This window comes from Artibeus jamaicensis, unplaced genomic scaffold (genome assembly GCF_021234435.1).
Source record: "Artibeus jamaicensis isolate MK-2021 breed Jamaican fruit bat unplaced genomic scaffold, CSHL_Jam_final scaffold_847, whole genome shotgun sequence".
Classification (NCBI taxonomy): domain Eukaryota; kingdom Metazoa; phylum Chordata; class Mammalia; order Chiroptera; family Phyllostomidae; genus Artibeus; species Artibeus jamaicensis.
Window position 1 is genome coordinate 30,091,637 of NW_026522057.1, and position 21,502 is coordinate 30,113,138.

At 61.1% G+C, this 21,502-nt stretch overlaps 2 protein-coding genes across 5 annotated transcripts; one reads left to right on the top strand and one right to left on the bottom strand.

Annotated features, from left to right (window-relative positions):
- Nucleotides 1-665: 665 nt before the first annotated feature.
- On the top strand, nt 666-13,652 carry WRAP73 (WD repeat containing, antisense to TP73). 4 transcript variants are annotated; one of them, XM_037146952.2, is made up of 13 exons: nt 709-799; nt 4,165-4,317; nt 4,764-4,880; nt 8,617-8,647; nt 8,801-8,873; nt 9,630-9,733; nt 10,391-10,477; nt 10,699-10,833; nt 10,923-11,000; nt 11,935-12,019; nt 12,701-12,826; nt 12,953-13,144; nt 13,290-13,652. In XM_037146952.2, exons 2-13 carry the CDS (start codon nt 4,199-4,201, stop codon nt 13,430-13,432), a joined length of 1,290 nt encoding a protein of 429 aa, XP_037002847.2. In that variant the 5' UTR covers nt 709-799; nt 4,165-4,198; the 3' UTR covers nt 13,433-13,652. The 4 variants fall into 4 exon arrangements, with proteins under 4 accessions (XP_037002845.2, XP_037002847.2, XP_037002843.2 ...); XM_037146953.2 differs by lacking the exon at nt 709-799 and adding an exon at nt 2,890-2,980; XM_037146950.2 differs by lacking the exon at nt 8,617-8,647 and having other exon boundaries at nt 666-799.
- Nucleotides 13,653-14,834: 1,182 nt separating this feature from the next.
- TPRG1L (tumor protein p63 regulated 1 like) lies at nt 14,835-19,947 on the bottom strand. Its single transcript, XM_037146947.2, has 5 exons — nt 19,648-19,947; nt 19,466-19,557; nt 19,186-19,362; nt 15,958-16,111; nt 14,835-15,272 (listed from the first exon to the last, which is right to left on the bottom strand). Exons 1-5 carry the CDS (start codon nt 19,840-19,842, stop codon nt 15,078-15,080), a joined length of 813 nt encoding a protein of 270 aa, XP_037002842.2. The 5' UTR covers nt 19,843-19,947; the 3' UTR covers nt 14,835-15,077.
- Nucleotides 19,948-21,502: the final 1,555 nt, after the last annotated feature.

A 21,502-nucleotide genomic window follows, 5' to 3' on the forward strand; every position in this document is an offset into this window, starting at 1 on the left:
GCGAAGGACGGGCGCTGTCCCAGCGCAGGGGCGCGAGTGCCGTGGCTGGGGCGGTGAGCGCGGTCCGCGCGCTCTTCCTGACAAGCGAGCGTCGAATTCGTTCTCGGCGGATCTCCGCAGCACCCGCGCGCCAGGCGGGGACTCGCGGCCGGCGGGCAGCCCGACTTAGCCAAAACAAAACAGAGAGAGAGAGAGAGAAAAAAAAAAACCCGAATGTATATACACCGCGCATGTATAAAACATATGCACAGGCAATACGGTATTGCATATTTACATACAAATACGTGGTTTATGTCAGTTCATTTACGCGTAAACGCATTCACGGTAACTGTAATAAATACTTCCATAAATATCCAGCGCAGAGGACGCCCAGTTAAAGTTGAAATTTCAGATAAGCAGGTAATTTTTTAGCGTAAGTATATCCCATGCAGTACTTGGGAACACATTTATACCAAGCAGGATTCGTTGTGTATCTCAAATATAAGCGCGCATCCTGCGTTTTATCTTGCGAGCCTGGCTGGAGGGACGCCCCAGGGAAATCCCGGGTCGCAAGAAGCCGGGTGGGCCTCCAGCACGAACTACAAGTCCCATAATGCCACGCGGGGGCCCTGGCTCTGATAGGTTACAGCTTGGTCCCAGCTGTCCGTCACTTCCGGGCGCGGCGCTGGCGGTTGCGGCTGAGCCCCGGGGCTCTCCAGCGCGGGCTCCGGCGCGGCAGGCGGCGGTCGCCATGAACTTCTCTGAGGTGTTCAAGCTCTCCAGCCAGCTGTGCAAGTTCTCCCCGGACGGCAAGTACCTGGTGAGTGGCCGCGGGGGCTGGCGGGGACCCCGAGTCCGGGAGCGGCGGCGGCCGCGGGGCCCGGGGTGCAGGCAGCTCGGGGGTCCGCGGGGGCGGGGGAGCTGCGCGGGGGCCGGCCCCCCTGCGCCCGGGCTTCCATCTGTCGACGGCAGAGCACAGTAGTGCTGCGCTGACACCTTCGAGGACGCAGACGTCAGCTCGTAGTCGTAGTTACTTTGTCACGAAAAGGCGAAGACGCAGTTCTGTCGTCTGCGACCGGGGACAGCGGGGCAGCTGGGCTTGGACACCTTTCCCAGGCCTCGACGCCGGTTCTACCACGTGCCCAGTAACTGGTCTAACTAACTAGCGTTCCCTGGCCAGGCGGAGCGAGTTGCCCGCGCTGCGGGGACTTGAGCTGGTCATTCCAGGGTGGCAGAGCGGTGGGGACATCGCGGGGCTGCCCTGTGCAGCGGACTGGTGATGTGCAAAACTTGGGGCTAAGGCCAGTGCCTGTCCCCGAGGCCGAGGGGTTGGGGGGTGTCAGGTGGTGGGGCGCAGCTAACTTCCATGGCCCAGCCTGTTTAAAAAAAACATGCTTTACAAAAAGTGTTCTTTAATAATAAAAAAAAGATTTTATTTATTCATTTTTAAAGTGGGAAAGGAGAGAAACATCAATGTGTGGTTCCCTCTCAGCGTCCTGGACGCTGGACAGCAACCCAGGCCTGTGCTCCAACTGGGAATCCAACCGGCGACCCTACATATCACAGCCTGGCACTCAGGCCACTGAGCCACACCCATCGGGGCTAAACAGTGTTCTTAGGCCATTAAGACCTAAGACCTCTCTTAGTCAGTAAGACCTCTCTTGACTGACAGTTCTGGTTCTTTTCAGTTTGGGCTGTTACTAATCGTTTTATTTTTGTCTAGGTCTTTGAAAATATAACTCCTGAGTTACATGTTTGCCTTCTTTGTGGAAGTATCACTCAACATCCCATACAATAGCATTCAGCTACAACAGGCAACACGTTTTTAGCTTAAATGGCACGTCTTGCTGAGTGGCTCTGTTGGTCGGAGCATCGTCCCGTGCACCAGAAGGCTGCGGGTTCAATTTCTGGCCAGGGCACATGCCGAGGTTTCAGGTTCGATCCCCAGTCAGGGTGTGAATGGGAGTCAACTGATCCATGTTTCTCTCCCCCCCACCCCTTACTCTAAAATCAATACACCTGTCCTCATGTGAGGATTTTTAAAAGTGTCACTTCAAAACCCTTGGAGTGACCATTTTTCAAAGTGCCCCCTGTAAATTTTTGAAAAATCATTTATGAAAATTACAGTGAATTATAAAGAGGAAAATGGTATTTCCTTGCTTAATTTTGGTATTTCTTTGATTTTTACACTGTGGTCAAAATATCGTGAGATACCTGGTGGTCACGTTTGTGCAATCCTGTTCTTCAGGGCCCTGCGGCCATTTTTAATATCGTGCCCAGATTTGGTGCCTTTTCTCCAAGTTCTGGTACCAGTAGTCCATCTCCCGGGAACTCCTTGTAACTGACACGGAATCAGAAGGTACAGTGTGAAGACAGACACACGTCCGTTCCAGTCTTCAGGGCCCCGCTGCCCTCCCTCCGTTTTCCACGGAGGGCTTGTGCGGCTCTTCTCAGTGGGAGCTCATAAAACACAAACCGGCCATCTCGTCTGGCCCTGAGAAGCACAGACGTGAAGGAGTTACATCCAGAAAGCGGCTCCCAGCCCCGCACTCCACTGGGACCCACAGCCAGCGGACAAGCCAGCAGACACGCGTGTCCAGGCAGAAACTGTGGGCTCAGACAGGGACCCAGACTGGGCCCGGGGAGACCGCCTCTCGGGGACAAGCAGCTTTATTGTCCGTACCAGGAGTCAGTCAACGTGTGTATGGAACACCTCCCGTCTGCTACTCACGGCCACACGACCACCCACGCTCACGGCTCCTCCGGGCACCCAGTGTGGGGGTCCTTTCCACCAAGCAGCTCTGCCATACCCGCTGGCTGTCCTGCCCTTCCGCCTGATTCTGGCACCCTTCCTGGAGAGAGCGTTGGGTCCCGCAGGCCTGGGGCCTGGTCCCACTACAGCACTCCCTTCAGATGCCAGTCACAAACAGCAGGGGCCCAGGTTACCCCCAGAGGCTGTCTGACTTCGCTACAAGCAGGGGTTCCCACACCCCCTTTGCAGGTTTGGTTAAGTTGCTCAGCTCCCGGAACTCGGGGACATGCGGGCTTATGTTGCCGCTTTGTTAAAGGAAATGATGAAGGACACAGATGTGCAACCTGCCGAAGGAAGACATGGGGTGAGGTCGGGGGGTCCCCAGTGTAGTCAGGGTGCCTGGCCCTCGCCGTGCGGATGTGTTCACCCGCCCGACACCCTCTGAACCCGTGTCACTGTGGCTCTTGTGGAAGGTTTTTTCACATCGGCGTGGTGGTCATTAAATCCATTCTCAGCCTCCTTCTTTCGCAAGGGAGTTGGGGGCAGGGCTGCAAGTCCCCAGCTTCTAAGGGCTTGGTCTTTCTGGGGACCAGCCCTCACCCAGGAGCCCCCAGTCTCCTCATTAGAACAAAAGGTGCTCCTGTCACCAGGGAGTTACGAGGGACCAGGACTGCAGGGGCGGGGCCTGGAGGCAGGGACGAGTGCCTGTTTTCTACTCTGTTCCAGGAGGTGAATGAGCATTTACGAAGCGCTCCCATTTTTAGAATGTAAAACACACATTTTTACTCCAGTGGGTTTGGTTACGAGTAGGTTTTATACGAAAAGGAACTGTTGGCTCTGGCTGGCGTGGCTCAGTGGACTGAGCACCGGCCTGCAAGCCAAAGGGTCGTTGGTTCAGTTCCCAGTCAGGGCACATGCCTGGGTTTTTGGGCCAGGTCCTTAGTTGGGTGTGCTCTAGAGGCAACCACACATTGATGTTCTCTCCTTTTCTTCCCCCCTTCCCGCTCTCTAAAAATAGATAAATAAAATCTTTAAAAAATGAAAGAGAACAGCCGTCCCGGCAGTTGTCCACAGCAGTGGCTGCACATCCTGGAGCCGGCTCCCTGCGCACTGTCTGTGAGCCCCGTGCCAGGCGAGGCCCAGGCTCCATCCTCTGGGGTGCAGTTGTAGTTGTAACGTGCAGTTGAGACGGGAGCAGAAAGTTACTTAGTTTCAAACAGTACTTAATGCGGGACTGTAATAGTTTCAACACCTAGGTTGCACGTTTCAACTTTATCTTTTTATTAACTCATTTTTCAGAATGGGCTGTAAACTTGACGGTGAACAGGGAGCGTCCAGATAGAAAGCGTGTCAGAGAGGAAGGAGGCAGAGTTCCGAACTGGGCGGGGGTGTGGGGCGGGCCAGCCCCCTTCTCACGGCTCCTTCCCCGCCAGGCCTCCTGCGTGCAGTACCGCCTCGTGGTCCGGGATGCCAGCAGCCTCCAGATCCTTCAGCTGTACACCTGCGTGGACCAGATCCAACACGTCGAGTGGTCGGCCGACTCCCTGTTCCTCCTGTGCGCCATGTACAAACGGGGGCTGGTACAGGTGGGCTGCTGGGTGCGGGCCGGGCAGCATCCTGGGAGGGAGCCCGGTGGGGCGGCATTGACCTCCACCCCGGTTTAGAGAGGGGCAGCCCCTCGGGCTTCCTTTGAAATCGCGGCTGCGCTCTCGCGGCTGCAGCACTTCCCAGGTGAGAGATCGCTCGGTGCTCTCAGTCTGTAGGCAGGTGGGGTTCAGCGCAGGGAGTGTTTGCAGACACCTGGCCCGCCACGCGCCGGTGCGTGGCGGGGCCTGACTGGCTGAGCTTGAGGGACAGCAGAGGGGCGGCACCTCGGAACCAGACAGAATGACCCCAGCGGTGTGGGGCCTGGCGCGGGGCGGGGGCACCAGCTGTGGTGGAGAGACCACGGAGAGGTCTGTTTCCCTCCACGCTGGGCACCCCGCTCGCAGCCGCCCTGACCGGGGCCGCCCCGCGGGTCTGCTCTGTCCAGGTGTGGTCCCTGGAGCAGCCGGAGTGGCACTGCAGGATCGACGAGGGCTCCGCGGGGCTGGTGGCCTCCTGCTGGAGCCCCGACGGGCGCCACATCCTCAACACCACCGAGTTCCACGTAAGCGATGCCCCGGCCCAGCCCCTCATGGGGGGGGGGGCCTTGTCCTCCAACCCCTGAGATGCACTGAGTTCCTGCAAGTGACCCCTCTGTGCCCCCTTAATCCAGGAAGGCGACTCCATGCACCCCGAACCCGATTCGGGGGCCGAAAGCAGACGGTCTGTAGACGGGGTTTGCTTGTGCGTCGTCGGGGCCCCGTCAGCCCCTGCGTGCGTCACAGTCTTTCTGTCCCATTTGGAAGGACAGCGAACAGATCTCTGAAAAGCCTCATGTTACGTGTTAAGGGTCGAAACAGCCCTTGTAATTTAATGATTGCAAATGTGCTTTGGTTTGAGCTGATCCACATCCTTCTGGTCTGGGCGTGGGTGACCGTCATCGGCTTGTCCTTCACGCACTTGTGCTCACTGGTCCGCGGGCTTAGGCGGGAGCGTGGAGTCCGAGACTCTCGACTGACATCTGGTGACGTCTGCCAGGTGTCGTGGCTGGGCTGGTGTGCGTCTGCCGCACAGGCAAGGCCTTTGGGAGGGACCTTGGTGCCCAGGGTTTTCAAGTGCAGAGACCCACATGAGTCCCGTCCCAGTGTTTTCTGAGGCGGAACACGGGCCCCGTTGTTCCGGCCGAAACCCGCAGTGCCGTCGGAGCTCAGGGCTGCGGGCTGCCCCGTGGCGGCCTGACCAAGGGCTCCGCCAGGGGCGCACACACGTGGCAGGGGCGCAGTGATTCCTGGGGGGCCTGAGGGTGCACCCCGCGACAGGTCCTCTGTCCAGCTGTGAGGGGTTGGCGTGTGAACGGCTTCAGGCAGCTCTGGCTTCACACCATCTGGGTCCTCAGACACGTGGAACCCGTGTCCGCCGGCGCAGGCGGTGGGGGTCAAGGCGAGGTGGGGCGGGACACGCGGAAGGTGCCCTCGACTCAGGTTTTCGGAGACGACTGTGGCAGCTTTGCGGGTAGCCTCAGGAACAGCCTTGGTTCTCAGAGTTCACGGGCCAGATTCCAACACGTGGCGGGGTGTCCCCAGCCGCCCCCCCAGGGTGCCTGGGTGGGGCGTTGCCCCACAGACCTAAAGGTTGCCAGTCGGACGCCCAGTAGGGGCACAGGCCTGGGATGCAGGTTGTCGCCATTCGGAGCAGGGACAGAAGACAGCCAGTCGGTGATTCTCCTGTCACTGTTCCCTCCCTCCTTCTGGGCCCAAAATAAAAAGTTTAAAAAGCACAGAGAAGAAACCCAGCCACGCTGAGGCGCAGTTATTTTGTTTTCTTCCTGTGAGTTGGTGGTTTGGCTCCCGTGTTGAGACGCGTGAGCCGCTGTGAACCGTGCCCTCCTCGCGCTCTGCACCGACGTGTGGCCGTGGCGGCCGCTGCGGGGCCTCTGTCTGGGCCCAGCCTCGTCCCAGTGGTCCACTTGTCCCTCTCTGTGCCCAAAACCGGTGCGCGCTTCCCGGCCCCTGCCGCTGCGGTTGCTGTCTGCCGAAATCGAGCCTCTGGGCCCCTGAACGCGGGCGTCTTCCTGCTGGCGCCTGCAGCATGTCTCCGAGCAGCGTGTCCACTGTGGAGGCTCGCACACGCCCGACAAAACGTCCTGCGCGGCTCTGCTCTGCGGTGGTGTGGCGGCCCCTCAGTCTGCGTCCCATCCTGTCCTGTCCCCGCCCCTCAGCAGACCACGAGGCCACTCACGCGTCACAGTACACACTTCCTGGGGCTGCTCTCAGTTTGCCGGATTTCTGTTAATATTCCAAACACTGTACGTTGAAGATGTCATTTTAAGTCGTTCTGCTCACGTGCCAGGAGCCTTCCGCTCTGCCAGCAGGGATGATAAGGCGGTAGAGACGTACAGTCGTTTGTCAGGCAGGCTTGAAAGTGTCCTGGAGAAATGGAACTTCTTGAAAAGCGAACGGCCTCACAGTTAGCTCAGGAGAGCAGGGCGGCAGAGGGGGGAGTGGGTGGTGTCCCCCTGAAAGGCTGGCCTTCAGAAGAGCTGCCGGCCCAGGCAGGGCCCCTGGGTGCCCTTCACGCTCCGCGGGCAGAGTGGCCTCGTTAGCGCGGTGCTGCTCCTTTAACCGGGGGCTGGGAGACAGCACTGACAGCGCTGGGCCCATGCCTGACGCCCGCCGTGTGAGCCCGCCTCGTCCCTGTCCTGGTCCCTGTCCTCATGGGAGCGCGCCCTGCCCGTGTCATGCTGCTGGAGTTACTGGAGTTTCCGCCTCTTTGTTCAAGTTACAGACAGTCACAGCTTTAAAAAAATCTGTGAGGGGGGCAGGCGGGTGAAACCAGGCTGTTGGTGCCACGTGTCTTCGGTGCCTCAAGAGCAGTGTGTCTGCCGCCCCGCGTGCTCCGACCGCACCCCACCCGGGCCCCGCTGTGGAGCCCCCGTCTTGGTAGCCGGCGTCCTGGGCGTTGGGCCTGCCCCGTGGGCCGGCCGTGGGGACCAGCGCTGAGACGGGGCCAGCAGACCGGGGTGGGTGTCCCAGGTGAGCCCTGAGCGTCAGGGCTGTCGAGGGATCGTCGCCTCTCAGTTGCGCCCCGAAGCCGCGGTGAGCCCCGTTCACGGGCAGGGCCGGCCACGTGAGTGGGGTGCCCCGGCCCTTGGGGCCACACGGCCGTGGCAGCGGCTGGTGGTGATTCCAGACCTTCTCCCCCAATGCCACTTGTGCTGCGCAGAGGCAGTGACAGTCCCCGGACTCAGTTCCTTTTGTGAGAAGGGTGGGTCAGTGCCACCTCCCCTCCCCGCCCGCACGGGGACGGAGGCGTTGTGTGCGCCCCTTGCCTGGCATCGTAGAGAATCCGGCCGGTGCTGCAGAGCCACACCCGTCTGGCCGAGGGGGGCTGTGCGGCCTGCGTTCCGTCGCCCGCGTTCCGTCCCCCGAGGCGGAGCCTGTGTATCCTTCAGCCTGTCTCAGCCACCATCCCCACCCTGGCAGTTCCTCCAGAGCAGCTGTGGGGCCTCCCTCTGTGCAGCTGGTGGGGCAGCTGCAGCGCGGGGCTCAGGGGCCGCCACAGGTGGGCGGGCACGGGGAGGGCCCGAGATTCGGAAGTGGGGCAGCCTCGGTCACGGGTGACTGTGTGCCCCGGCTCCGCAAGGAGGTGGGTGGGCGGCTGACAACCTCAACGCCGTCCGGCCTCCGTTCTCACACACGTCGCGTGGCGGACAGTCAGTTCTGACCCAGATGTTCACGGAAAAGTGCCTCCGTGTCCCCTCCGGTTCTCACCCCAACAGCCTTTCCGTGCCAGACCCACGTGGTCAGTCCCGAGTCCCGGGTCCAAGGGAGACCTGGCGGCATAGGCAGGACTGGCTTCTGAGCAGACCTCGCCGGGACCGGAGCTTCTGGGTGTTGGGCGCAAATGCTGCGACTGTTTTGAGTCGAAGGGTGCAGGTTGCAAGGCCAAGGCGGGCGTTCTGCACAGAGGTGTCTGTCTTGACCCTGACAGGGTTTCTGCCCCTTTGTGACTGCCCACCAGAAGGAGGAGTGAACGGTGGACCGCACTCTGCAGGGGGGCCTGTGGCCGCAGGGGCAGTGTCCCAGGGGTTTCAGGACGCACCCTCCGGTCGGCGGGACCCTCACTCCCAGCCCCCAGGAGCCCCGGAGCAGCCAAGCCTCCGGTCTGCTTTTCTGCCTGAAGGTGTTTCTCTGGCCCGCAGCCGCTGGCCTTTATCACAGCGTGAAAATGATTCCTTTGAACTGCGGACTAAAGTGCACTTACATTTACGTATTTATTCCTTTCATTTCGTATTGCTCAAGGAACCGTGTTGCTCAAGGAATCAGCGCTGAGGTGGCTGCAGCGGCGTGGGGGGCGGTCCTGGGCCCCTGCGAGGAGAGCCCCAGCCTCCCCGGGCCACCAGCTCGGGTCACAGCTGGGGACGGTCTCTCTGAAAACCTGACGCGCTGCCGTTTCCTTCCCCGCTCTCGCCCCTTGGCCCGACAGCTGCGGATGACGGTCTGGTCCCTGTGCACAAAGTCCGTCTCGTACATCAAGTACCCCAAGGCCTGTCAGCAGGGTGAGTCCAGGGGACACGCGAAGCCCGTCCTTTGCAGTGGCTTTGGGTCCGCCGGCCTTCGCATCCTGGGAAGCCGCCGAGCAGGCCCCCAGCCGGACGTGCCCTCCTCACCCCCGAGCCCTGGGCCACTGTGCAGCGCTCTCCAGACCCAGGGGTTTCGTCCGCACGCACGCCCCGGCATCTCAGGAGGCAGGGCCCCGTGACACGAGTCCCCGCAGCCGAAGTGGGCGCGTCCAAAGGGTGGACGCCAAAGGCCTGCCATCACGAGCACATCCCTCTATGCTGGCGTGACAGCGGCACGTGGTTGCCACGTGTCCGTCACTTCTGCACTTTGGGGGGTGTGCCCCTGGGAGGCGCGTGTGATTCCTACGTGGAGGTGGCCCTTCCGTGACTCAGCTGTGCCATGCACGTGTGCGGGGGGACCGGCAGGCACGTGCAGACCGGAACGCACAGCCCAGTGACCCCTCGCTCACCGTGAACCTCTCCTTCCCAGCGACGGGAGTGCAGAGGGAACGAGCGCCAGCGGGCGGCTGCCACCGGCCACCCCGCAATGTGCCCACTTCCTGGACGCGGCCGATCCTAACAGTGCTGCGTCTGCAGCGACAGCCTGGGTGGTGGGGGCAGGCAACTGCCCGGTGCTCTCAGGTGCTCGGCGGGTGTCACCACTGTCCTCGCTCCTGCATTGATGTGCAGAACTGCCCCTGGCCGGCCTCCTGTTCGGCTCCTCGGTACCAGGCCCTCTCCTCTTCCCGGCAGGAATCACCTTTTCCCGGGACGGCCGCTACCTGGCCTTGGCCGAGAGGCGGGACTGCAAGGACTACGTCAGCATCTTCGTCTGCAGCGACTGGCAGCTGCTGCGGGTGAGCGCCCCTCCCGCTGGGGACGGTCGCCCTGCCCGGTGGCCAGGGAGTGGTGGTACCTGTTCCCCGAGCTCTCAGGGCCCTTCCGGGTCACGTGCGGACACATGACCGACTTCATGGCTCCCAGGGCGGCCTGGGGCTTTGGGAACACCCAGTGGTGAAGCATTGGGTGGAGATGGTGGGTGCCCGGCCTCTGCGTCCAGAGCCAGCACCCCCCCCCCCCAGTGTGCACCCATGTCACTCTGACAGGAAGAGTGGCAGACTTGGCTTTGACCCTGAGCGCCTGTGTTGGCACAGCTCCTCCTGGGGCCAGGGCTGGGCCCGGAGCACATGGATGCGGGGGCGGGCACGGCCGGGCGGGGGCAGAGAGGCCTCTGGAATGCGGTCACAGCAGGGGGGCTTCGCCAGGCACGAGCCGGGGAGAAGGGTGCATGGGCAGGAGCCGCACGCAGCGTCCGCGGGGCCGGCCATGCCAGGTGCTGCCTGGAAGCCCTGACACTCCGGCAAGCAGCAGCCAGGAGGGACAGACCCCTGTGCTCGTCCACTTCTGTGTGAAGCGTCCGCTTCTCCCTGGAGTGTGCAGGGCATCAGCCACGCGCAGGCCTGGGTCTGGCTGGGTCGGCCCTTTCTGACGAGCTGCGTCCCCCGCTCGGTCAGCACTTCGACACGGGTACCCAGGACCTCGCCGGCATCGAGTGGGCCCCCAACGGCTGTGTGCTGGCGGCGTGGGACACCTGTTTGGAGGTAGGAGAGGCTCTGCCTGTGTCCCCCTGGTGCTTCCCGAAGGCGGTGGCGCCGGGGGGCAACCCCAATGCCGCTTGTCCCTGAGTCTCACCACTCGGCTCACCTAGTGAGATCTCAGTTCCAGTGACCGTCCCCCTGTGCCCCGCCTGTTCCTGCGTCCCACTTTGCCCTATTCCAGCTCCGTGGGACCTCGGCTGACGACGGCCACGTCCCGCCCGCAGTACAAGGTCCTGCTCTACTCGCTGGACGGCCGGCTGCTGGCGGCATACTGCGCGTACGAGTGGTCCCTGGGCGTCAAGGCGGTGGCCTGGAGCCCCAGCAGCCAGTTCCTGGCTGTCGGCAGCTACGACGGGAAGGTGGGCCAGGGCACCCACTCGCCCGCGGCGAGCCCCGGGGACGGCTGTGGGTGCTGTCCCTGCAGTGGTCTCACCGCACCCCCCCCCAGGTGCGCATCCTCAATCACGTGACCTGGAAGGTGCTCGCGGAGCTCGGGCACCCGGCCTCCGTCGGCGACGCCAGAGTGGTAAGTCCCCTGCCTGCGTCTGGGGGGAGGGAGGCAGTGCTTCCCCTCGCGGTGTCGTCTGGGCTGGCCTGGGGGCTCCGCTCACTGTGGACAAGTGACGGGCTGTGTCCCCTGACATATACTGCCGGGGCCCCTGTCCCGTCCCCGCCGCCCTTCCTGATGGCTCACTGCAGGTCTGTCCTGCACACCCTTGGGCCTCCTGCTGGCCAGCACCGAGCTGCCACGGCCGGGCCAGGCGCTGTGTGCTGGGTCACGTGGAGAGCAGACCCCTGCCCAGTGAAGTGGGGGGCGAGGGCTGGGAGAGCTGGGGGTCAGCCCACAGGAGCCGTGTGGCATCTGGGGGCAGTGCTCCAGGCAGCGGGAATGGTAAGTGCAAGGGTCCTGCGGTGTGGGCATGCGCCTTCCCCAGGGGCCAGGGGACAGCAGGGGACACAGACAGAGCCCTGGCCTTGGGAAGTTTTCCCGCGGTGCAAGCTGAGTGAGAGACAGGGCAGGTGTGGCGAGGAGGCAGGGAGCTGGCGGGCACAGTGGGAGGCCTGGGGCGGGGGGGGGGGGCAGGTAGGGCAGCGAAGTCGGGAGGGGCAGGGCCGGGCCGGCCTCCGGGGAGCCTTGCACCAGGCGGCAGCGCTGCCCGTGGGCCTCGGAGGACTTCGCTCCTGGACTGTGGCCCCTTCCCTGCTGGGCTTTAGCTCCCAGGCTCTGTGTCCCCTGAGCCTGTCTCTGCCACCACGGAAAGGCTGGCCTTGGCTCACTGGCCCAGGGAACACGCAGCCACACCGGCCATCGCTGCCGGTGTCAGGGAGCAGGCTCGCAGGTGGCACCCACGCCAAGAGCCCCAGAGAGTGGGGTCCCCGTGACTCCCTTGGACCTGCAGCGGCACATCCCGTGTCCAGGTCGAACGTCACCACTGTGCCCACGCATCCCTGTCTTCCAGGTGGTGTATAAGGAAGCGGAGAAGAGCCCTCGGGGCTCGCTGGGCCACCCTGCCTGCCCTGCACCCAGGCCCACGGAGAGCAGATGTGAGCCCTTTGCCTGTTGTGAACAGGGGCCGCTCGGTCCCTGTGGGTTTCAGGTGCCCCTTTCTCCACCCCTGGCGAGTCACAGCGCCCGCCCACCCTCCTCGAGTCTGTCAGCACCGGTTGTGGCTTTTGCTGACGGAACAGCAGCTCTGGAGACCCAAATCTGACAGGCAGCACTCCGAGGGCCTCACTGTAATAGTGAAGCTCCCTCAGGTTTGAGCCGTGTGGCCCGGGCCGGTCCCTTGTGCGTGGCTCTCACCTGGGACACGGGATTGGAGTGGAAGCCCCGACGCGGTCACGGGCAGCACAGGGCATGTCCGCTGCCCCAGGAGTCCCGAGGGCTGCACGCTCGTCCTGCACCCATCGGGTCTGACCCAGGGCACTGGGAGCGGGAGGAGACAGGAGGCACCAGGGCACCGGAGCTGCCGATTCCGTGCTGGGCAGGGCTCCCGGCCGGAGCTGTGAGGGTGGGGGGTGGGGTCGCCCCAGGCAGGGCCCCCAGCACCGTGACCAACCTCCTGTCAGCCCTGGGTGTGGGATGGTCACCCTCTGGTTTTCAAGGCCCAGTTGCATGTCCCTCCGTCTGAACCGAGGGAAAGGGCCAAGGGCAGTGCCGGGTCTTGGGTGCACCCGTGCTGTGCTGAGACGCAGCCGCGTTGGGGGCCCCTGTTCACGCCGTAGACGAGATCGCCGAGGTGCCGGTGTCCCTGCAGACCCTGAAGCCCGCTGCTGACAGAGCAAACCCGAAGATCGGCATCAGCGCGCTGGCCTTCAGTCCCGACAGCTGCTTCCTGGCCACGAGGAACGGTGAGTGCCGTGGCCCGCACTCCGGGGTGTCTGACTAGGCTCACTCTGGCGCCCGTGTCCCAACCCGGGTGGGGCCGAGAGGCCACACGGGGTGACAGATCGCGCACCCATCCGCGTCTCCCCCAGACAACGTCCCCAACGCTGTGTGGATCTGGGACGTGCGGAAGCTGCGGCTGTTCGTGGTGCTCGAGCAGCTGGGCCCCGTGCGCGCCTTCCAGTGGGACCCGCAGCAGCCTCGTCTGGCCATCTGCACGGGAGGCAGCAAGATGTACCTGTGGTCGCCAGCGGGCTGCGTGTCCGTGCAAGTGCCCGGGGAAGGTGAGCACGCCCCCGGGGCTCTGAGCTCTGCAGGGTGGAGGCCCACCAGCTGGAGGTGGTCTGGGGCCCCAGCTGGGTCCTGCCTGCACCATTGGGATCTGGGGCTCTGCTGGCTCTGGGGCCCCAGCCTCCTGCTTTCCTCCAGGTGACTTCCAGGTGCTGTCCCTCTGTTGGCATTCCAACGGGGACTCGCTGGCCCTCCTCAGCAAGGACCACTTCTGCCTGTGTTTCCTGGAGACGGAGGATGGGGACGGCCCCGCCCTCGGGCGGCCGGGCAGCCTCACGTAGGGCTGCGCAGGAGTGCCATGGCGGTGGGGGGCGGGGGGCGGGCGGGGGCGGGCCGCCGTGAGAAAGAGGCCAGCTCCTCGGGCCGTGCTCCAGACGCCGTGGTCCAGTGAGGGGGCTCGCTTTTATTTTTCCATAGTGAGGCATTCTTGTAAATACGTATGGTGTGAAACTCATTTTTGTTATTTAAATATTTGCTAGTTCATTAAAAGGCTGAAGCTGATTTTCTTGAAAGGTTTGGGTCACAGCCAAATTTTAGAACTGAGCCCCCAGCAGCCAGTACCTACAAAACAGACACCCCATCCTTGCTCCACGCCCCCGCTCTGTCACTGCTGGTCTCCGGACGGTGCCATCTGCACTGGGGAGCAGGCTCTGAAGAGGGGCCCCATCAGGTCAGTCCCCACCCCGGCCTCGGCTCTGGGGCCCTCCTGACAGGCCACCGGGGCGAGGAACAGACAGTGGATGGGGTTCCAACCCAGGACTCCTTGTCCTGCGAGAGCAAGAGGGCGTGTCACTGGGGTGTCACGAAGCCAGCCAGGCGAGGAGCTCCTCCGGGCCCTGGTCACTGCGCTGGACGGCAGGTGACAGACCCCCAAAGAGAGGGAGGACACAAACAGCTCCAGCTTCAAAACACCCCTGTAAGAGGTGGCTTTCCCGGTTGTCCCACCTATTTCAGTAACCACCTCACAAAGGGACCCTGGCCAGTCACCTCTGAACGCCTACGACGAGCTCCAAGCATCGGCTCAGGACCAGGCACCCGGTCCCGCACAGGCCACAGCCATGCCGGGCTAGGGAGAGGGGACAGAGCGCCAGCCCTCGGAGCTGGTGGAGAAACTGTCCAACGTGGCCGGCAGTGGCCAGTGCAGGGGCAGCCGTCCCCCGGGGACACGCTCCCTGGGCACCAGGCCCAGGCGTGGTTACGGCAAGAGCTGCTCTGTGGGAAGCCACTCGTCTCCTTCGGCCAAAGACGTGCGCTCTTTATGCGCAGACCAGGCAGCCCCTTTTCAAACACGGACACGGTTCAGAGACACGTCAATTCCTCAGACATGGGCGGAGCACTGCTAAGGTGACTCCCCAATCAGTGAGTGGCCTTAAAACGTTTTTCTCCAAACCTCCTGGGCCCGGGAAGGATGCCAGGTCAATACAGACTAATTTCAGAAACAGCTTGGCTTCAGATCGACACTCGCCTCCACCAGGGCGGCCATCCATTCAGGAGCCGAAAAGGCTGCCGACCTCACTGGGCTGCTGGCTTCCTTTGTATTGACAGAGGGATCGGGTTCCCAAACACACCCCTGGGCCCCAAGGGTGAGCCCGTCTGTGACTGTGGGCCCTGGGGTGGGGCTCCTCCTAGGGGACGGGTGAGGGGACAGGCTCAGGGCCAGCAGGGACACTGGAGAGCAAACACTCAAGAGCAAGCACACCAGGTTTATTGACATGCTCGAGGGCGGGGAGAGCGGAGGAAGAACCACCACCAGTGACAGCCGGTGCGTTCTGCGTCTGCCTGTAGCTCGGGAGCAGATGTCCCCGGCCACCTTAGTGCATGGTCATTTGGCTGTGTCCTCACTGCGCTCGGACCCCTACACGGAAATGGCCCTGCCCGAGCACGGGGAGGAGCTGGCCCCTCGGGGAGGCGCCCCCAGCACGGCCTCTAGAACCCTATCTTGCCTCTGGTCATGGAATAGCCCAGTTTGGCCTCGTTGTTGATGAAGGACATCAGCCCCACGTAGGTCTCGATGAGGAGGGGCTGCTCCAAGACCAGCACGCTGTTGGCTTGTCCCGGCACGGGATTCTCTTTCTGGGCTTTCTTGACAGCCTGGATCAGCAGAGACCTGAAGCTTTCCAACTTGAAAGAGAACACAGCTCGTCAGAGGGACCCAGGGAAGGAAACCCCTTCCCCCCCCACCCAGGGCCCTCCTGTCCTGCCCCTGGATGAGGGTGCTTTCCACCGCGTCCCAGGGGTCCTCGGCGCCCCTCCTCAGTGGGGCCCTCCGGAAGCATCAGGTCGCACCCGTGCTCCAGTGCTGGATGACAGCTGGCTCTGGGAGCCCCGCTCTCCAGAGATCTGGGTGGTCTCACCACAGTGAGCCACCTGACCCTTACCACCGCCAAGCCGGGAAGCAGGCCAGGCGCATGGCTGGCTCTCAGCGGGCTGGCCTGGCACGGGACCTGGCAGGGGACCTGCCCCAGGCCCAGACTGCTCTCCCCACTGGCCCAGGCGCCCTCTCCTGGTGAGCATGCACATTGCAGCTGTGCCACTGGCCAGGCTCACCTGCCCGGCCCCAGAGCCCTGGGCCACCTTCGAAGACAGTGATGGCCACAGGGCCACATTACAAAGCTACACTGACCAGGAACCACTAGCCACATGGGGGTATTTTAGTAAACAAGTTATTAAACACTAAGAGCTCATTTCCTGTTTTCCGAGCCACTCTCAAGTGCTCAGCAGCCACACGCCACTACCGTGCTGGGCAGCACAGGCCCGGGACAGCTCTGTCACGGTGGGGTGGCGCTGCTGTCGCCAGCTGTCTTACTTGGCACAGAGAGGCCGTCTTCTCGTCAGCGCCGGCCATCGGGTGCTCGACGAACGTGGTGTAGGGCACGCTGGTGGACCAGGGGTTCCACCTGTCTATGAAGGCCGGCCGGCTCCGCTTGTCCCACTGGACTCGAACCCCCAGGCCTTCCCGCCTGTCAGAAAAGTGGACGGACTTCACCCGGGCAGGCTGTGGCCTCCCACGCAGCCTGCCTGGGGACGGGCAGCCTGCCGGTCCCTGGGAAATGCGAGACCTGTGACAGCTCACAACGGGACAGGACCCGAGGACTCCGGCGCTGAGAGAGTCCTGACCCATGAGAGGAGCTGTCTTCAGCGCTCTGAGACGGGACACGCTGAACATGATGGCTTGGTTAGGCTGAACTTGGCCTTTACACGGCTACCGAAATGCACGGGTACCAGGAAGACACGCCAAGGGGCCTGCGAAACGGCCAGCACCCGCATAACCGGGAGTCCGTCTCCCCAAGCACCACAGGCTCTGCCTGGCTTCGCCTGCAGGGCGCCCGCACTTCCCCGACCCCTGCCCCATCTGACACACGCTGTCCAGTCGGGGACTGTGCCAGTGTCCCGGTTTCTGGTATTTCAGGAAGCTCCCCTGGGGCGTGAGGAGCAGCTCTGCAAAGTGGGCCACCCCACGATTTCTGACTTCCCTGACCTGTCTTCAGGGACGTCTATAAATCACAGCAGCACGCTGCCGTTTTCTGCTCCAAGTTGAGCATTTACAGTGGCTTCTGAAGCACCCTAGGCATGTCCGCCACACTGCTCTGCATCACAGTCATCTGCACCCAACCAGCCGCTCACGTTACACACCCTGGGTGAGCGCTGCGTTAAGGAGACAGGCAACTTCAGTGTGAAGTAGAGAGTCTTCCAAAATTGCTTTTACAGAGTAATGGGAAAGAATTGGGAAATACATTAAGCCTTTTCACCAATAAAAATATAAATAGACACTTCTGCCAAGATGGAGGCGTAGGTGGAAACACTGTGTCTTCTTGCACAACCAAGTTTAAAAACAAAGTTTTAGCAACAAAAAACTCAGCCAAACCACAGAAAACTGAACTAGGTGAAAGTCCGACAACAACGAACCACTCAGCCAGACCGGTTAAGAGGGGCGGAGCCAGCAGCAGAGAGGTCAGGCAGGAAAGATCCCAGACCCAGGTGCGCAGGCAGCCGAGGGCGGATCCCAGGTGTGGGGTTGCAACGGCAGACCCAGTGAAGGCAGACCCAGTGAAGGCGCGAGGTGACAGGCTGACCATAGTCACACATTCCCGAGAAGATAAACCAGAGAAGGAGCAAGCAGTGAGACAGACCGTGCAGGCCCCAGTAGATGGAAGGTACAGAGGGGACCGCCATTGCTCCCTTTCTGACCCCACCCCCACATACAGCGTCACAACCCAGCGACCTGGGTGGCCCTGCCCTGGTAAACACCTAGGGCTCTGCTCCTCATATGTAACAGGCTCAAACAGATCAAAACATGGCTCAAGCAGACTTTCAGATGCTCAGTTCAAAACACTGATGATCAGGATGCTCACAGAACTGGTTGATTTTAGTCACAAATTAGAGGAACAAATGAAGGCTAAACTAATTGAAATGAAGGGAAATGCACAGGAAACCAATAGAGATGGAAAGGAAACTGGGACTCAAATCAAGGGAGTGGACCAGAAGGAAGAAAAAATGACCAAACAGAAAAGAATGAAGAACAAGAATTCAGCCCTGGCTGGTGTAGCTCAGTGGACTGAGTGCGGGCCTGCGAACCAGACAATCGAGGTTCAATTCCCAGTCAGGGCACATGCCTGGGTTGCAGGCCAGTTCCCAGCAGGGGATGCACGAAAGGCAACCATACATTGATGTTTCTCTCCCTCTCTCCTTCCCTTCCCCTCTAAAGATAAATAAAATCTTAAAAAAAAAAAAGAAACAAGAATTCAAAAAAATGAGGAGAGGCTTAGGAACCTCCAGGACATCTTTAAATGTTCCAACATCCAAATTATAGGGGTGCCAGAAGAGGAAGAGGAACAGCCACCAGTGGAAAACTTATTTGAACAAATAATAAAAGAGAACTTTCCCAAACTGGCAAAGGCAATAGACTTCCAGGAAATCCAGGAAGCTCAGAGTCCCAAAGAAGTTGGACCCAAGAAGGAACACACCAAGGCACATCATCATTACATTAGCCAAGATGAAGATGAAGGAGAGAATCCTAGAAGCAGCAAGAGATAAGGGGACAGTCACCTACAAAGGAGTGCCCATCAGACTGTCAGCTGATTTCTCAAAAGAGACCTTACAGGCAAGAAGGGGCTGGAAAAAAGTATTCCAAGTCATGAAATCCAAAGACCTACATCCAAGATTGCTCTATCCAGCAAAGCTTTCATTTAGAATGGAAGGACAGATAAAGGGCTTCACAGATAAGATCAAATTCAAGGAGTTCATTATCACCAAGCTCTTATTATATGAAATGTTAAAGGAACTTACCTAAGAAAAAGAAGATTAAAAAGATTAACAGTGAAAGGACAGCAAACTCACAGTTATTAAGAACCACACCTAAAACAAAAGCAAACTAAGCAGACAGCTAGATCAGGAGCAGAACCATAGAAATGAAGATCACATGGAGGGTTAGCAACAGGGGAGTAGGAGAAGGGGGGAGAAGTTACAGAAAATAAGTAGCATAGATGGTAGATAAAATAGGGGGAGGGCAAGAATAGTATGGGAAATACAGAATCTAAAGAACTTGAGACACGTGTTCATAAACTAAAGTGGGGAATGGTGGGGGAGGAGGTGTGCATGGTGGAGGGGAATGAAGGAGGGGAACAGAACAACTGTAATGGCATAATCAATAAAATACATTTATATATGTATGTATACATGTATATGTATGTATATATGTATATGTATATATGTACACACACACACACACATAGCAGAACTGACGTGACCCACGTATTCCTGGCCAGAGAGAAAATGCTGTTTGGTCCTCGGGTGAGACTGTCCCCGTCGGGCCTACTTCCACGCAGGCTGGATTGCCTCCACAACAAACCTAAAGGCTGTTTTTATGCCAGAATTCCTTTTGGCGCATGGGCTGCCCAAAGTCACTAACTTCGGTTCTGAGAAACTACTGATTTTGGAGCTGAGCTTTCCTGTTTTCAAGTAGCGGAAGACACAAGACAAGGCAGGGGCTGGTTTTAGAAGCGCAGGTGCCGCGCCCTCTGCCGACCAAACTTACTTGTTCAGCGATTTCGGGGGGAACTGGAACTCTCCGCAGGAGATGGTGTCCACGGCGCTGAGGGCCACCCGGACTACCTGCTGGCACTGCAGACTGATGAAGTCGTACTTGCAGATGAGTAGCGACTGGTCAGTGATGAGCACCAGGCGCTCCTTCTCGTTGTTCCAATGATCGACCCTGCGGCACCGGGATGGGTCACCTGGGCGCTTCGGCCCGCAACCGCGAGAGCGCTAGGGCGGGATCAGGGACCGGTCCCCCACCCAGGACATGCCCCGCTTACTCGGTCAGCAGCCAAACCCCCTGGATGTCGCCGTCCTCCACCGGCCGGACCACCACGCGGATCTCGTCCACTGCCTGCTCGATGGTGCCGGGCTGCGCGTGGGCACAGGGCTGGGCTCACTCTCGGTCCCCGCTCCCCCCTTCCCACCCCCAGCCCCTTCCCCGGGCCGGTCCCGGACTCACCCGGAACACGAAGTACTCCTTGACGCGGGCGCGGCGCGTAGGATCGTGGACGTTGAGCGGCCACAGAGTCTGTCGCAGCGGCGTGCCCGGCCGCCTCCCGCCCGCGCCGCCGCTGGCCCCGACCTCTTCGCCGGCTGCGAGCAGCGCCGTGGGGCTCGTTCCCGCTGAGTCCACCGAGTCCCGCAGCTGCAGCATCGTCGCGCCCGCCGCCCACCGCGCACCCCGACCAGGACCCGACCCAGACGACGCTGCCGCCCCTCCGGCCCTCGGCCCTGCCCGGCTTGGGCCTGGCCCACCCCACGCTGCTCCGAGGGCCACCGCGATTGGCTCCGTCTCGGCAGCCCCGCCTCGGGCACCGCCCCCTCCGGCCCTCGCGATTGGCTCTTTGCCAAACCGTCTTCCGCGACTGGACCGTCCCACCGCCGTTCACAATAGATCCCGCCCCTCTCTCACCGGAAGCGCACTGCAACTTCCTGTTTACCTGACCGAGAGGGGCGGGATGGAGGCCAGTTGCCAGGGAGACGGGGAGGTAGCATGCGGAAGCCCCTTTCCAGTAAACGGACCGCCCCGGATTTCCAGACGCGGGTCAGGCCCTCCGGTGGGAAGCCGACCCGGACCTGGCGGAGGTCACAGCTTCAGGGGCTGAACGAGGATTCATCCTTGTTGGGTCTGGGTCGAGGGGTGTAGTTACTGGAATCACACCTGTTTTTCCCGGGCGTGACCTCCTTGCCCGGAGTGAGTGTCACACAGTTGTCAGCCGACCCGCCTGGGTCCCTCAGGTCTGCGTGGTGCCCGCGCTCTGTCCGCCACCCAGCTGGTCATTTCGGACGGCTGCTGCCACCGTGTCCATCGTGCAACGCCCGGGTTCAGCCCACCCTCCCCGGGTTCAGGACGCGTTTCCACGGTTCAGGGCGACTCTGCCGTGTTGTTTGCTTTTTCGGGCAAAAATCTGCTGCACTTGTCCCGCTCACCGCGCTGTGTGTGCGCGCGCCAGCCCCGTTTGTCCGGAAACCTCTGGAACTGCTTCCTCGCATGGGATGGACACTTCGGCATTGTGACACTCCCATCGTTCCTTAAATGTCACAGCAGCCCAGGGCCGTGAACACAGTTATGGACACGCTGCTGCCGAAGCAGCAGGTTTGAGCAGTTGTGGCGACACGCCGAGCCCGCAGCAGAGGGCTGGCGCAGCTCTGCTGACTAGCGAAGTCCCTCTTGGCTTGTGCACAATTCAAGGGCCCTCGAAGCCTCCCGCTGCTGGGACCTTCCTCCCAGGCAGGTCCTGAGGTCACTCGCCACTCTACTTGGATGTCCCATTGACAAATGGGGCCCTGCAACACCGCAGGAGTATTTCCTCTGAACACCCCACTGAAGTATTTTTGGTACTTCCTTAAAAAACAACAGCCTTTAAAGGGTGCTCAGCGGGTGTGCAAGCACAGGGAGCACAGTGTGTCCACCCCTCTGACCCGCAGAGGCAGGGCAGGACCGCTGCTGCTGTGGACCAGGGGTGCCTCCTTGGCAACCTGAGCCCCTGGCTGACTCTGCTCTGCCCAGTCCCTGTGGGGTGGGCCTGGATCAGGCCCCTGAGTGGGTTGGGCTTCAAGTGCCGCTGACCGTCTCCTGAGTGTCCCTTCACTGCGGAGGGACTCAGTACAGAACCAGGGACCCATCAGGGAGGGCAGCCGTGCACCCGGGCCAGAAGCCTGGGCTCGAACCCCGGCGGCCCCGCTCTGTCCACATGGATTCAAACACAAGCTCTGTGCCTCAGTTTCCTTTTCTGGTGCACGGAGACAAGAGCAGTTTCTACTGCCAGTGGCTCCTGGGAGGGCCAGTGGGTTCACAGCGGCGACATGCTCAG

Bases quoted from the DNA above. Each gene is read 5' to 3' on its own strand.
- WRAP73 (XM_037146948.2), top strand. From the start codon at position 2,684: ATGGAACACCTCCCGTCTGCTACTCACGGCCACACGACCACCCACGCT. The intron at 10,478-10,698 runs GTAGGAGAGGCT...TCCCGCCCGCAG, and splicing joins CGTGGGACACCTGTTTGGAG to TACAAGGTCCTGCTCTACTC. The intron at 10,834-10,922 runs GTGGGCCAGGGC...ACCCCCCCCCAG, and splicing joins TCGGCAGCTACGACGGGAAG to GTGCGCATCCTCAATCACGT.
- TPRG1L (XM_037146947.2), bottom strand. From the start codon at position 19,842: ATGCTGCAGCTGCGGGACTCGGTGGACTCAGCGGGAACGAGCCCCACG. The intron at 16,112-19,185 runs GTAAGTTTGGTC...CTTTTCTGACAG, and splicing joins CCCCCGAAATCGCTGAACAA to GCGGGAAGGCCTGGGGGTTC. The intron at 15,273-15,957 runs GTAAGACAGCTG...TTCTCTTTCAAG, and splicing joins AGACGGCCTCTCTGTGCCAA to TTGGAAAGCTTCAGGTCTCT.